The sequence below is a fragment of the Portunus trituberculatus genome, chromosome 27 (assembly GCF_017591435.1).
Source record: "Portunus trituberculatus isolate SZX2019 chromosome 27, ASM1759143v1, whole genome shotgun sequence".
In the NCBI taxonomy this organism is placed as follows: Eukaryota; Metazoa; Arthropoda; class Malacostraca; order Decapoda; family Portunidae; genus Portunus; species Portunus trituberculatus.
In genome coordinates, this window is record NC_059281.1 from 4,058,910 (window position 1) to 4,075,204 (window position 16,295).

Sequence of the window (16,295 nt, forward strand, 5' to 3'; positions counted from 1 at the left end):
TATGCCGGGTGAACACCCCAACATAATGCCATGACAAAAAACAATGGCCTACCACAATGGGGGATCTTTTTCTGCCACGGCACTATGTCAGGTACCAGCCATTAGCATGATGTCACTGACTCCCAATACACACCACAGTACCACCTCAGTGCTCACGTGACTGTTGTGGTGAGAAAAATTGTTTGCTATTGTCCTCTCATTCATGCCATCTTTTGTTTGTTTCCCTTGGTTTCTGGGTTATATCTTGGTGACTATGGGTAAAATAAATTTGTTAACGCCTGTAAAGACAAGTTCACATGTGCCAATTTGCGACTGATATTTTACGTACGTGATGTTTCCGACTCAAAATCGGTGCCTAGCAACTGGAGAAAGCAGTCACAAAACAAGATCAACATGTTCGTCTTGTTAGTTGATCTGCAACTTTATATATGTTGTGATGTCATAGAGTAAGCCCTGATAATGTGGCCTCCAGATATAGAGATGTTTGAGTTGGTGAGGGAAAAAGAACACATCTGGGATCCCCGAAATTAATTATACAATAAAAAAAAACTTGTGCAAATCATCATTCGACAAAATAGCTGCCACTCTACAGGAAATGTTTCCCTTACTGCAGGGTGTTGTTGGAGGTGAGGACTGAAGACTCATCAGGATATAATTTGATCACAATTGTGCATAATTTTCTTAGGATTAACAATTTTCTTATGAGAAATGTAGATTAATTTAGAGTGTGGTAGACACTCCTTTCTTTCTTTCTACTTAGCCAGGGATGTATTCACAAGCATTTTCTTTTCTGTTAACTTTTTCGGTATGCCAAAAGAAGAGCAACCACCGCTTCAGCATCGTCACTGCAGGAAGACATCTTGGCGGGTTGCTGTTTGTTTACATTCACTTCCCACTAAGGCGCCAACTAATTGATACTTTCCAGCCGCTACGTGTGAGACACTTTCCGACTAGAAGGGATGAATCAGAATCTCTTTGTATGCAAAATTTCAGTTACAAATTGGCACGTGTGAACCCACCTTAACTATAGCTCAGATCAAAGGGCTTCACAAGGCTGGGCTCCAGACAAGAGAAATAGAGGCAAACATTGGTGTGAGTGAACAAAGTATGAGAAACTGGGTGAAACGTTTCATGGACGACAGTGGTGTCAAGTTACCATCTGCTAAATCAAGGCTTAGCCCCTCAAAGAAGACATCTGTACGTAATTCAACTGCACTCACTGTTTTTTTTTTTTCTTATGTTATAGCCTATAGTGCCTGTAGGCATACTTGAAGAGTATGTATGGGAAGCGCTGTTCAGCTTCAACCCATTAGCGGCGCAGGCAATTTTATTTATAATAGTACCCATATTAGGGCCCATATCACCACCCAACACATCTTTGGTGTAACCATCTAGAACCTGGGTATCATGGTGACATGTAGGTAACTTTAAACCACTGGACAAATGGTAAAGTTTCAAGGCGGTACATGGTAGAATTCGAACCTACGCGTGGATGTCTGCCCGATCATACCCTCACCACTTTATTGACTCCCAGCACATCCACTTCGTCCCTTAGTTGAACAGCCTCGCCCTCCAGGGCGAGGCTTCAAGGGCGTCCTCGCACCACTACCACTACCACTACCATCACCATCACCATCACCATCACCATCACCATCACCATCACCACCACCATCACCACCACTGCCACCACCACTAGACTTTGAAGGATGTGTTCAAAATAAAATAATCTTTCACTGTACGTATACATTTTGCATTAAACACATTTCTATTATGCTTATTAATGCTTTTATTAATAAACTTACAGACATAAAAATGACTATGAAAAAGAGAAATGTTTAAACACAAAATTATTTTACTAGTACAGTAGCTACCTTCTTCCTCTATTTTGCTACTTCCTCCTCTGATGTGTCACCATTGTCATTGTCTGTCTCTGATCCTGTTACTTGACTTGGTGTGTGCAGTCTGAAGAAGCTTGTTATTGATTGCTGTTTTTTCTTTTGTTGTTTTTCTTTGAGAAGAACCTCATAGCATGTCATTTTTTCCATGACTCTTCTGATGACGGCGGTGCTTCTTTCAATATTTGGGTAATTTTCTTCGAGAATTTTCATTGACTGCGCCAACAAGTCCATACACTCAGACAAGTTGGCTGCTGTGAGGGCTCGCTCCAGTGTACATGTTTTCCTTGCTCTCTTGGGCGTATCACCGCCAGCTGGAGATGCAGAAGGGCTTGGGAGCCATGGTAAACACTGGGCACGAGAGAGGAAGATGTTGCCACAACCACGTGTAGGTGAACAATGAAGGTGTTTGGCGCGCATTTCTGAACTAAATCGCCGCACAAATTTTAACTTTCTTGAAACCGTATAAATCTGAGGAATTCGTACAATGTGATGAAAAACCCCTATTTTTGGACACTGTATAACTCTGAATTCATATAAAGTAAATTTGCATAAATTGAGGACTACCTGTATTTATGCAGGATGGTGCACCACGTCACACCACCAAATCTGTAGTTGGGCAGCTTAAGGACTGTGATGTAAATTTTTTTAAAGACCAGCTAGGACCAGCCAGACAATTTTCCTGACCTGAATCCCATTGAAAACCTGTGATCAACAGTGAAGCAAAGTTTGATGGGCACAGATATTAGTCCTATTCCATGGCTACAGGATGCTAGTTTGAGGGATTAGAACAGTCATCCTTTTTAGGAACAGGCTGAATGTAGGTAGGCCAACTGCCAGCAAGAAGGAAAGGTAGAAGGTGATAGTTGAAAGAGTTTAGCCAGGCAAGGTGCGAGTAACAGAAGCACAGTTTTGAGGGACCCTATCAGATCCATAAGCCTTCCAAGGATTTAGGCCAGTGAGGGCATGGAAAACATTGTTATGAAGAACCTTGATTGAAGGCATGAAATAGTCAGAGGGAGGAGGAGAGGAAGAGACAAGCCCTGAATCATCCAAGGTGGAGTTGTTAGCAAAGGTTTGAGAGAAGAGTTCAGCATTAGAGAGAGATGAGGTGGCAGTGGTGCCATCAGGATGAAAAAAAAGAGGGGAAATATGAAGAAGTAAAATTATTGGAGATGTTTTTGGCCAGATGTCAGAAGTCTCGAGGGGAGTTATAGTTTGAAAGTTTTTTTACATTTTCTACTTATGAAGGAGTAGTACTTGGCAAGTTGAAGAACAGACTTGACATGATTCTGGGCAGAAATATAAAGCTCATGAGATTCAGGAGATGGAAGACTCAAGTACCTTTTATGGGCAACCTCTCTATTATGTATAGCATAAGAACAGACTGTGTTAAATCAAGGTTTAGAAGGTTTAAGTTGAGAAAAAGAATGAGGAATGTATGCCTCCATGCCAGACACTATCATCTCTGTTATGCATTCAGCACACAGAGATGGGTCTCTGACACGGAAACAATAATCATTCCAGGAAAAATCAGTACAATACCTTCTCAGATCTCCCCAACTGGCAGAGGCAAAATGCAAGAGGAACCTCCACTTTAGGGGATCATGAGGAAGGGTTGGAGAAATAGGAAAAGATACAGAAATGAGATTGTCATCAAAGGAGCCCAACAGAGAAGATAGGGTAACAGCATAAGCAGAGGGATTAGAGGTATGGAAAAGATCAAGAATGTTGGGCATATCTCCAAGATGGTCAGGAATCTGAGTAGGGTGTTGCACCAGTTGCTCTAGGTCATGGAAGATAGCTAAGTTGAAGGATAGTTCACCAGAATGGACAGTGAAGGGAGAAGAAAGCCAAAGCTGGTGGTGAACATTGAAATCTCCAAGGATGGAGATCTCTGCAAAAGGATACAGGGATAGAATGTGCTCTATTTTGGAAGTTAAATAGTCAAAGAATTTACTATAGTCAGAGAAGTTAGGGGAGAGACAGAGAGCACAGATAAATTCAGTTAGTAACTACTGAGTGGAAGCCAGATGGTGGAAAACTCAGATTTGAGAGCATGGGCACAAAAGCAAATTGTCATAGTGCACATAGACACAACATCTAGCTTTAGAATTAAATTTAGGATAGAAAAGTAAGAGGGAACAGAAAAGAGACTACTGTCAGTTGCCTCAGATAGCTGTGTTTCAGTAAGAAAAACATGAGGTTTCATAGAGGAGAGATGGTGTTCTACAGATTGAAAATTAGATCTAAGACTGCGAATGTTGCAGAAGATAATGAAAAAAAAAAAACTTGAGGGAGGTGTCAAGACATTTTGGGTCACCACCGAGAGAGCAGTCCGACCTAGGGACATTTCTAGTCCCCTCCCCAGAAGGGGACTCCGAGGCTGGATTTGGAATTGCCATTTTTTTTATTTTGAACTTTAGATGAAGTGTATGTGAGGTAGGTGCATGTAGTTTTGTGTGAAGGAGAGTCGTCTTTAGAGGGCAGCCTGTACCTGCCTCTTTGAGTTGTGAGACACAAAAGGAAACGTTCAGCAATGCATTATAAAGACACAATAGATGGCTGAGTCTCACACCAAACACATATAGGTACTTGATAATGTTAATGAAGAACTCATGATGACGGCAGAACAAATGTAAACTCTACTGAAATTTGGTGCAGCTCTGTAGTGTTTGTTGGACTATTAGATGATTATACCTGGTTTATTACACCCTTTTGAACCATGCTTGGTTCGTCCATGCTCGTTTCGAGCACGTGTTCGGGTTTTTCCTACCTTACAACTTACCTGCCGTCAGGCGAGAGGTCACTGCCTGCCTGACCACAGTGAAACTAGACCTCCCTCAGTTCTGGTTCGCCGTCTATCCTACCTACTTCTGGAATTTGGGTGAGCATTTCTACTTTGCATTTAAAGAGTGTTCTGAATATCGTTTTTACTTGTATCATTGTGGGTAATTGTATATGACTTTAGTGATATTGTGATATTCCTTGTACTTACTGTGTTATGATACGTCACTGTGTTACACATCGTTTATTAGTTTAGTTATTGCGTGCATTTGTCTAGGTATAATTGTTGGTGTTGTGTTGTGTTTGTTGTTGTTTGTGTTGGAATTATTATACTTAACTTAATCTTTGGTATGGACTGTTAATGTTTAGTTTCTTATGTTAGAACATCTTATTTATATATGACCTGGTTTACAGGCCTCTGGTCGTATTCATGAAATACAGTTCTGGTACTGCACACGGCTTCGTTTCCCTCTGCACTCCTTATCACTTCCCAACAACTGGTGACCCCGGAGTGACCGTGGATATTGGGGTGCAACCTGCGGTTCACTAGAAGACGCCGTATATTGGAGATATGACACCCTCGGATCCTAACGCAACTGCGGGACAGTCGTCAAATTCCTCATCCCCTGTGCAGCCTGTGACTGCAGCAGTAGCAGTAAAGTCGCCTGTGTTCGACGAAACTTCAGTAACACGTTGGTTCACAATAGTTGAGTCGCAATTTGTTCTAGCTAAGATAACTATTCCAAGTACTAAGTTTCATCACATACTGGCAACTTTACCTTTACGGGTGATGAACCAACTGAGTGATGATGTGATTACTTCTATGGATTATGATAGGTTGAAACAAGCCTTGATTACTCTTTTCACCAGATCAAAACCTGAACTTTTTTGACTCCCTTTTGGAGTGTGTGATAAACCTTCAACCTATTTGAGAGATTTACGTAGAATTGCTGCTCAACTGGGAGTTGATGATGTATTCCTAAGGTTAAAGTTCTTGAAGGCGTTGCCTAACAACATAAGGCCTCTCTTAGTGACATATGATGAATCTACCTCCCTTGAAGAACTTGCCCGTGTGGCTGATACATTGCTGGCGTACGGTACACACGTCAATGTAGCCAGTAGTGCTAGTGTGTCTTTGGTTGCAGGCAGAAGTAGTGACCTTAGGACTGACCGTAGTCAGGGTGATAACAGAGGCTCAAATTTCAGAGATAATATTTATGGGAAACCTAGTGTACCTATTGGCGTGCGCGCCTTTCATGACAGCCAGCGACCACAAGTTTGTAGGTACCATTTGTATTATGGCAACAAGGCCAAATCATGTAAGAAGTGGTGTATGCTTTCATCTACTTCAACTAACGTTCTTCCTGATTCTCGTCCTCCATCACGTAGCTCATCCCCTGCTCCCATGCCTCACCAGTCGGGAAACTAGACGGGCAATCCGTGAATCTTTTAACCGTCGGATTGCCACTTAGAGTAAGTGCCACAATCGGTTGCAAAACATATCCATTTATGATTGATACAGGTTCATCATTTTCAATAATTCCTTTTGAACCTAGTTTTACACCATTTCTTAGACCAACCGCTGTTGTGAATCTCACTAATGCTTCAGGTAATCCTATACGTTGTTATGGAGAGATTAACGTGGACCTAGGAATACGATGCATCAGGCGTTCCTTTCCTTGGTCTTTCGTCATTGCAGATGTCATTCATCCCATTTTGGGGACGGATTTTCTTGCTGCTCATGATTTAATTGTTGATTGCAAGAACAAAGTGCTTATTGATTCATCTACACAATGTGTAATTCATCTTGAAACGTCAGACTCTCCTATTTCCTCGTACTGTGTCAGTTATGATGAGGTAGACACTAGGGTTGCTTCACTTCTTTCTCAATTCCCTGTCCTTTGCAGTTGTCAGCTACTGACCGTACTGAGAGAGACATACATCATCACATAGACACAGGTAATTCACCTCCCATTTGGTTCAAAACCAGGCCTCTGACTGGTGAGAAGCTCAAAGCAGCTAAGGATGAATTTCAGTTTCTACTTAATGTTGGGATCATAAGACGTTCTAACTCTCCTTGGGCGTCTCCTTTGCACCTCGTACCAAAGAAGGAGCCCGGTGCCTGGAGACCTTGTGGTGATTACCGTGGCTTAAACAAGGTAACTATCGATGACAAGTACCCAATACCTTATTTGCGCTCTCTCACCATGTCACTGAAGGATAAGGTGTTTACCAAGATAGACCTTCAGCGTGCGTACTTGCAAATTCCAGTGTCTGAACTAGATATACCCAAGACTGCTATTTGTACCCCCTTTGGACTATTTGAGTTTTTGTATATGACTTTTGGTTTGAAAAATGCAGGCTCAACATTCCAGCGTTTTATAGACACGATTTTGGCTAATGTTAAAAACTGTTTTACCTATTTAGATGACATCTTAATAGCCAGTGAATCTCTGGAAGAACATGTGCTTGTACTTTCTACCCTAGCTAGACAAAATTTGCGGATTTCTTTGCCTAAATGTGAGTTTTTCAAGTCTTAACTCATTTTTCTCGGTTACGAGGTTAGTTCACAAGGTATTAGACCACCATCCTGCCGGATTGCTGCAATCTCTGATTTTCCTTTGCCTGAGACTTTTACTGGGTTGCGTCGTTTCATGGGCATGCTTAATTTTTTAGAGCTATGATTCAGGATTTTGCTGAGATTGCCTACCCTGTGACAGAGCTCCTCCGCTATAACCCTTCTTCCGGACTATTACCATGGACAGACGCATCCGAAGACTCCTTCAAAAAGTTGAAGCAAGCTTTAGCAAACTGTCCTTTCCCTCACAAACTTCGACACACTACCAGCTGGTGACAGACAGTTCCAAGTTAGTTGTCGGTGCAGCGCTCTACCAAATGGTTGATCGCCAACCGGCGCCACTGGGATTTTATTCTAAGAAGCTTTCTGACACTCAGCGGGACTATTCAGTCTATGACAAGGAACTTTTGGCTGCATACTTGGCTGTTCACCACTTTAAGACTCTCATCGATGGACAGTCTGTCACTCTCTTCCTTGACCACAAACCTGTTGTTAATGCTTTTCACTTTAAGTCTATTGCCAAATCTGACCGCCAACAGAGACAGTTGTCTTTCATCTCTGAGTATGTTTCTTCTGTAGAATACATCCGTGGTGACAACAACGTTGTAGCTGATTGCCTTTCACGTCCTGTTTGTGCAGTTACAGTTGATGCTTTTGACCTTCGTAGTATTGCTCGATCCCAGGATGCTGAAGTGGAATTGGAGACGTACAAAGACAGACTAACAAGGTACTCTTTATCACCTGACTTAGATCTATGGTGTGACACTTCTACTAATTCCCCCAGACCTTTTGTTCCTTCTTCTCTTAGAGTTGATATTATCAATTCCTTGCATAACCTTTCTCATCCTGGTAATAAGTCCACTGCTAAACTAGTCAAACAAAGATATTTTTGGCCAAATATAGGTAAAGACGTTAAAAATTTGTGAAAAATTGTCTAAATTGTTAACGAGCTAAGGTGCAGCAACACACCAAATCTCCTGTTTCTGCTATTTCTGCTCCTACTGACCGTTTTCAGACTGTGCATATAGACATTGTCGGACCTTTTCCTCCTGCTACCCTACCTAATTGCATGTATCCTCTTCCCTACCGCTACCTTTTGACTTGCATTGACAGAGCAACTAGATGGGTTGAAGCCATTCCTCTCATCGACATTACTGCAAGCTCAACTGCAGTTGCCTTCGTCGCCGGCTGGGTATCTCGTTTTGGAGTTCCGCTGCAAGTCGTCACTGACCGTGGTGCCCAGTTCGAGAGTGAACTGTTCTCTGAGCTCTCGTCAATGATCGGCTTTCATCACGTTCGTACGACAAGCTACCATCCACAAGCAAATGGCATCATTGAGAGACATCACAGGTCTTTGAAGTCCGCAGTCATGGCAAGACAAGACAATTGGTATTTGGCCTTGCCTATAGTTCTCCTTGGCTACCGTTTGACGCCTAATATCTCAGGTTATTCCCCATTTACAGCTGTGACGGGTGCCCACATGATGTATCCTTCGCCACTGATTGATAGAGATGCGTCTCGCTCGATGAATTTAGCCACCATCCAGGTTTTCATCAATGAGATGCAGTCCATTGACTTCAGTGACTTGGCATCTGGGGATTGTCACTCAACACCTCACCCGTATGTGCCCAAGGATCTCCTCACTTGTCAGAGGTCTGGCTACGTGTGGACCGCATTCGCAAAAGTTTAGAGGCGCCTTACTCAGGCCCCTATGAGGTTCTCCAGCGTGCACCTAAGTACTTCATTATCAAGCTTCCACGGGGAAACACTTCGGTCTCCATCGACCGCCTCAAGCCGGTTTATATAAAGGAGCGCGTCAATAAACAGCCTACCCCTCCAGTTGATGTATCTACGCAGTCTATTGCCATCCCTGATTTCCCTCTTCCTTCTGTTTCTAACACCCCTTACACTACACGCAGCGGACGGACGGTTCGGTTTCGACAGCACCCTGACTATTGTTCTTACTAGGTACACTCCGTTCTTGTGGGGGGAGTGTTGTAGTGTTTGTTGGACTATTAGATGATTATACCTGGTTTATTACACCCTTTTGAACCATGCTTGGTTCGTTCATGCTCGTTTCGAGCACGTTTTCGGGTTTTTCCTACCTTACAACTTACCTGCCGTCAGGCGAGAGGTCACTGCCTGCCTGACCACAGTGAAACTAGACCTCCCTCAGTTCTGGTTCGCCGTCTATCCTACCTACTTCTGGAATTTGGGTGAGCATTTCTACTTTGCATTTATACAGTGTTCTTAATATCGTTTTTACTTGTATCATTGTGGGTAATTGTATATGACTTTAGTGATATTGTGATATTCCTTGTACTTACTGTGTTATGATACGTCACTGTGTTACACATCGTTTATTAGTTTAGTTATTGCCTGCATTTATCTACGTATAACTGTTGGTGTTGTGTTGTGTTTGTTGTTGTTTGTGTTGGATTTATTATACTTAACTTAATCTTTGGTATGGACTGTTAATGTTTAATTTCTTATGTTAGAACATCTTATTTATATATGACCTGGTTTACAGGCCTCTGGTCGTATTCATGAAATACAGTTCTGGACTGCACACGGCTTCGTTTCCCTCTGCACCCTTATCACTTCCCAACACGAGAGAGAATTTCAGTTACAACTTAGAAGGCAGGAGAAAGAGTTAGAAATTCAGGAGTTAGCCCTACGAAATGATGCTAAGTTTAGAGGGAAGAAATAGATATAAAGAAACAGTTAGCAAGCTTTAATCCTGCTATAGCTGCTCCGCTAGTTCCCCCTTTTGATGAATCTGATGTTGACGGGTCATTTCGCGCTTTTGAGAGCATTGCTAATAGGAATAAATGGCCCAAGGATCAGTGGGTGTCTCTCCTTGTCCCTAAGCTAGTAGGAAAAGCTTATAGGGTATACAACGGCCTTAGTGATGAGGTAGAATATGAAGAGATCAAAGGTAACATTCTAGACGCCTACTCTATCACTTCTGATGGATACAGACAACAGTTCGAAAGTATATGAAACCAAACTCTCACACCTATGTTGAATTCGCTAGTGAGAAACTAAGACAATTTAAGAAATGGTTAGCCGCCCTTAACATTACCACCTTTTTGGAGTTGCTCAATCTAATGGTCCTGGAAGAATGGAAGAACAAGTTACCTTTAATATTCTGATGCATGTGGAAGAACGGGGAGAGTGATCTCATGTCTGCCGCTAAAGTGGCTGATGCATTTGCTTTGTTGATGGGATCCCTGGGTAGTAGAGGTCGTGGTTCACTATCTAATGTTAGGTCCTCCTTTGGGGAAGGTTTTGGGGCGCGGGTGGTAAGCCAACCGGATTCTCGCCAAATGCATATAATTCCCCCTGGTGTACATACTGTAAGAAGCCAGGTCACACGATCCAAAAATGTAGACACCCAAATTGCAAGGGTTCTCAACGTCAACTTTCTTTTGTGGCCCCTAAACCTAACACATTTGAGAACAAGAAACCAGTGGCCCTAGCTAACCCTGTCAACTCTCCTCTAGAACTTTATGACTCGTACATGTATCAAGGTAAAGTGTCCCTGACTGATGGTAAAGACAAGGCAATAAATATCAAGGTTCTGCGTGATACAGGTGCTGCCCAATCCATCTTAAGGGAAGATGTCATCCCTAACATCAAACAGGCTTTCACTGGGAGAAGGTGATCCTTACAGGTCTCGAATCACAGCTCTCCTATCCTTTGGCTAATATTAGCTTACAGTGCCCGTTCATTTCAGGAGAGGTTGAGGTAGCCATTAAACCTGGTGAACTGCCAGTACCGGGGTACATCTTGTACTGGGTAATGATCTTGCGGGTAACTTGGCTGTTCCAAACTTAATTGTTCTTGATTCTCCCTTAACAGAAAGTCCCACTAAGACCCTGGACGAAACATCCCTCACTTCTTCCCAGTGTGTGCAGTCACCAGGTCTCAGTCCAAGTCCCCTGCCCTTTCATCACCTCCTCCACCAATGATTGCCTCTACTGACAACTTGTATAATAACATAATTTCAAAGGAGAATTTGATTAATGCTCAGGAACAGGATCTCACTTTGGCTAAGATCAGACATGTTGCCAGTGAGACAAAGGATATGTCTAAATTGCCTTGTTTTTATTATCAGGAAGGAGTCCTGATGCGTGCCTACAGACCTCCTGAACTGAAACAACTAGACACCTGGTCAGAAACACATCAAGTTGGTCTGTAAGACCAGCCATTATAGAACTAGCTCATGATGGATTGTCAGGTCATCTAGGCATCCAAAAAACCTACAAGAAGGCTCTTCAACATTTTTTTTGGTCAGGAATGAAAAAGGATGTGTCACACTATGTAAAAACATGTCACATATGTCAAATTGTGGGTAAGCCTAACGAACGCCTTGTGCCAGCTCCTCTGACGCCTATTCCAGTTCAGACGGAGCCCTTCGAAAAAATCATTCTAGACTGCGTAGGGCCCTTACCCAAAACCAAACGAGGGAATCAGTATTTGTTAACCCTCATGGATCCCACTACCAGGTACCCTGAAGCATTCCCTCTTAAGAACATCACATCAAAGACCATTGTAAAACATCTAATACATTTTTTCACCTCGGTAGGAATTCCAAAACAAATTCAGTCTGACAAGGGTAGCAATTTCACTAGCCATTTTTCCAACAGATAGTGAATGAGCTAAACATCGACCATGTTACCTCCTCGGCTTACCACCCCAATCCCAAGGCTGTCTGGAGCGGTTTCACCAAACATTAAAATCCATGATGAAGAAGTATTGCTTGGAGCATCAAGGAGACTGGGATGAAAGTATTTCTTTCCTTCTCTTCGCTTTAAGAGAATCTCCTCAAGATTCTTTAGGTTACTCCTTTTGAATTACTCTATGGTAGACAGATCAGGGGGCCTCTCAAAATATTAAAGGATCAATGGTTTACTCAAAATACTCCTTCAAGCCCCAGTGTGTCTGACTACATCAGTAACCTTAAGAATAAAATCAGTGAAGTCAGATCTTTTGCTAAATCAAACTTCCTCAAATCTCAAACTAAAATGCAACAGAATTCTCTTCCCAAATCTGTCATGAGAAATTTCAAACCAGGAGACAAGGTTTTACTTTTTCTCCCCACTCCAGACAATGCTCTTTACAGTAAGTTCATGGGACCTTATGTTGTGGCTAAAAAAGTCCATTAAATTATGTGGTCCACACTCCTGACCATCGTAAGGATTCCCAACTAGTTCATATTAATCTAAGGAAACCTTACCACTCCAGAGGACGACTTGTCTCGCACTGTACCTGTATGTCTGGTAGGGAAGGAGTTTGGTCCTGTGCCCCCCGAGGAAGAGTCCGACATCGAATTCCTCTTCTCGTCACCTAAAGGATGCCCTTCAAACAGCCAAATCATGTCCAACCTTGATGAGGTGTTTCTTTCCTTAACACCTTCACAACAGTCTGATCTTAAAAAGCTATTGCTAGACTTTTCTGAAATCACAGGTGACCTTCCAGGAGTTTGTAATACTATCCAACATGACATAACATTAATATCTAATGACATCAAGCCTATAAGACAACCAGCCTATCACATTTCACCCATTAAAAGAGACTTGATGAAAAAGAGGTAGACTATCTGCTCTGTTATCACCTTGCAGAACCTAGTATATCTCCTGGGCTTCTCCTGCCTGTTAACATCTAAGCCAGATAGTAGTAGTCGATTTTGCACCGACTACAGGAAATTAAATAAAGTGACGGTGCCAGACTCCTACCCATTGCCCTTGATAGAGGACCTTATAGATAGTATAGGAGTAGCCAAATTTGTAACCACTATAGACTTACTTAAAGGTTACTACCAGATTCCCCTCTCGGACGAGGCCCAAATAATATCCGCCTTCATCACCCCCTTCGGACTATACCAATACACAGTGATGCCCTTTGGCTTGTCTAATGCTCCCGCCACCTTCCAGAGGGCTATAAATTACATCACTCAGGACTTGGAGGGAACAAGCCCAGACACCACCTACGGGTGACACCAGCTATACACGAGTTCAAATACTCGTCGCAGACAAGTCTGACGGACAACCCTACGCACCACTGGCTGACATGAAGCCTCTCAGCATTCAACAGTGTGTGTGGGTACTACCACTACAATACAGTTTACCACTGAAACTATACAAAAGATGGTGGGGGCACACAGCCGCCCACCAAACCCACTGGTGACCACGGCCACCTACAAACAAACAATCAGGACGAGACAGTAACGTGTCTCTCCGCGTCGCCACACCACGAGGACGACGCACAACAGGAAATGCAGCCCCAACCGGCTACACTTTCCTCAGGACAACAAGCCCGTTGTCCTACACAGCCACGGTCTACCCAGTAGCAAGCCAGCTACTCAACAGGAGGGCACAACTCCCAGACCAATGGCTAGCGAGTAACAGGAACAGCCCAGCAACACGTGTCTCCCCTCTGTGCCAGAACCAAGAGCGAGCGTGTCTACCTCCGCTCAAGACTACCTCTGTACTATACACAGTATACTACTGATACTACATAACAGATGGTGGGGCACACAGCCGCCCACCAAACCCACTGGTGACCACGGCCACCAACAAAACAACAGGACGAGACAAAACGTGTCTCTCCTCCGCGCCGCCCCACCACGAGTGGACGAACGCACAAGAAATGCAGCCAAACTTACTACACCTCTCCTACAGCAACAAGCCCGTTGCTCTAACAGTCACGGTCTACCCAGTAGCAAGCCAGCTACTCAACAGGAGGGCACAACTCCAAGACCAATGACTAGTGAGTGACAAGAGAAGCCCAGCAACACGAATCTCCCTAACAATGTGCCAGACCGACGAGAGTGCGTGTCTATCTCCGCTGAAGGCCGCTTCTGTACTGATGTGAAGCTCACCGGCGCACAAAAATGGTGGAAACAAAAAGAGGGGGTGTGGCCGCACAGCGGAACAGCAACAGCTCGCGCTTGGGCCAGAGGCTATACATATAACATTATTAAATAAAGGGGAAATAATGCGCTGGCCCTCACATGCCCTCCCTTAAAAGAAAAAATTTTGGAAATAAACATTTACAAAATTTTTTAAAAGGCACGGAACTGATTAAAGGGAATGGCCCCGGGACAGACAATCGGCCACAATGTTGTCTGCTCCTCTTATTTATCTTACTATGACATTGTACTCCTGGGCTCACTCTGTATGGGGGCCACTTGACAGGCTTTTCGTCCCCAACATTAATATCGTGTGTTTTTAACTGTGTCCTGCCCGGGACACTGCTAAACACTGAAGAGTTCTTTCTCAGCCGCCGAAGCAACTCAAATTGCTGATCCCCTAAATGTGCAACCTTTTCCTTCAAGAGATGGAGGCTATTCCGTTCCCACTGCCCTGTAGGAACAACAGGTTCAGGCCCAATAACTTCTGGAGCCTCTCCCTCCCGGCAGAAAAATAAAACTGAAGATGCCTCCTGCACGGCAGAACTAAAAGAGCCCTTCTGGCTAGTAAAACGAAAATAGGGCTTCAGCATGTTAATATGACACAGCTAAGCCCTCTTGCACCGGTCAGGAGTGACTACCAGGTAGTCGAGGTCACCTACCTTCTTCTCTATAATATAGGGGCCACTATAGCGGGCAGCAAGCGGCTGGCCCTGAAGTGGTAACAGCACAAGCACTTCATCTCCAGGGGCAAAACTCCGATACTCGGCCCTTCAGTCATAATACCACTTCATACTCTGCTGGGCCTTACACAGGTGGGCCTGCGCCACCTCTAATGCCTTGGCTAGTCTCTCTCGACTGCTCATAATGCTCTTAAGCAGTGAGACAGGGCGCTCAGGCGACGGCTGACACCAAGCCTCCCGAACTACGTCGAGCGGTCCACGCACTCGGTGTCCAAACACTAGCTGATTGGGTGAGAAACCCTAGGACTCAGTGGGCGCTTCTCTCACCGCAAATAAGACAAAGGGGACACCCTCGTCCCAATCCTTCTCTCTCTTGAGCATAGTTTTGAGAGTTTGATGATGTCTCTCCAGGGCTCCCTGAGACTGTGGATGATAAGCACTGGACACAATATGCTTGATCCCCCACGCAGTCACTGTATCTTTAAACAACTTAGAAGTAAAGTTGGTCCCCTGATCGGACTGCAGCTCTGCTGGCAATCCAAAGTGTGTAAAGAAGGTTAACAAAGCCTTCAGCACCACCTTAGAGTGAGTGCTTCTCAGGGGAATTGCTTCAGGGTACCACGTGGTAACATCCATTATGGGCAACAGATACTTGTGACCAGCCCTGGTAGTAGGCAGAGGACCTACTATATCAATCAAAACCCTCGTGAAGGGAGGATCAACAACAGGGATAGGGTGGAGTGGCACCACAGGGGGTGTCTGATTAGGCTTGCCCACCACTTGACAAGTGTGGCAGCACTTAAGAATTGTGGCTACTTCTCCAGACATGCTGGGCCACCAAAAATTGCGACGCAGGCGAGCAACGGTCTTTCGGATGCCCAGGTGTCCAGCCATGGGCCCCTCATGTGCCAACAGCACAAGTGCCTCACGCAGCTTCTGCGGCACAACTACTTGCAATAACTCACCACCGTCACTCTCCTGTCATCTACGACACAACACCCCTTGATGCACTCACTTCCCTCACCCACTCGAGCAAAGAAGGAAGCCAACGCCGGGTCCTCCTGCTGCCTACGAATGAGCTCTGCAGGCTCTAGCTGGGTAAGAGAAAGGGGGACTATAGGGTCATGGGGTTGAGGCAACGCTGCAACCCTACGTCCCACACGGCATCGAGGACGGAGAGCTGGCCCAGGCTGCTCCGCTCCTGCCATGTGATCCGGTGAGTCCTCAGAAGGATCATCACCACCAGCCAGGCAGTCACCAGGCAAGGGAACAGCTCGCTCCCTGCCTCCAAGATGCTCCACAGGGGAAGAAACTTCCAACCCCCCCGCAGAACTGGAAGTCTCCCCACCCTGGGCGCCAACTTCCAACAACCTGCCTGACTTATGCTGGGGCCTGTGCTGAACATCAGAGCCCTCAGCCTCCACACCAGGAAGCGA

The 16,295-nt window shown here is 44.5% G+C and overlaps 1 protein-coding gene across 1 annotated transcript; it reads left to right on the forward strand.

The window, feature by feature from the left end:
• Positions 1-8,329: 8,329 nt before the first annotated feature.
• On the forward strand, positions 8,330-8,905 carry LOC123509434 (uncharacterized protein K02A2.6-like; the record flags this gene model as incomplete). The annotated part of the gene is made up of 1 exon (XM_045263725.1): positions 8,330-8,905. A coding segment is annotated over exon 1 (576 nt), but the record flags the coding sequence as incomplete, so codon positions are not given.
• Between the last annotated feature and the right edge of the window lie 7,390 nt (positions 8,906-16,295).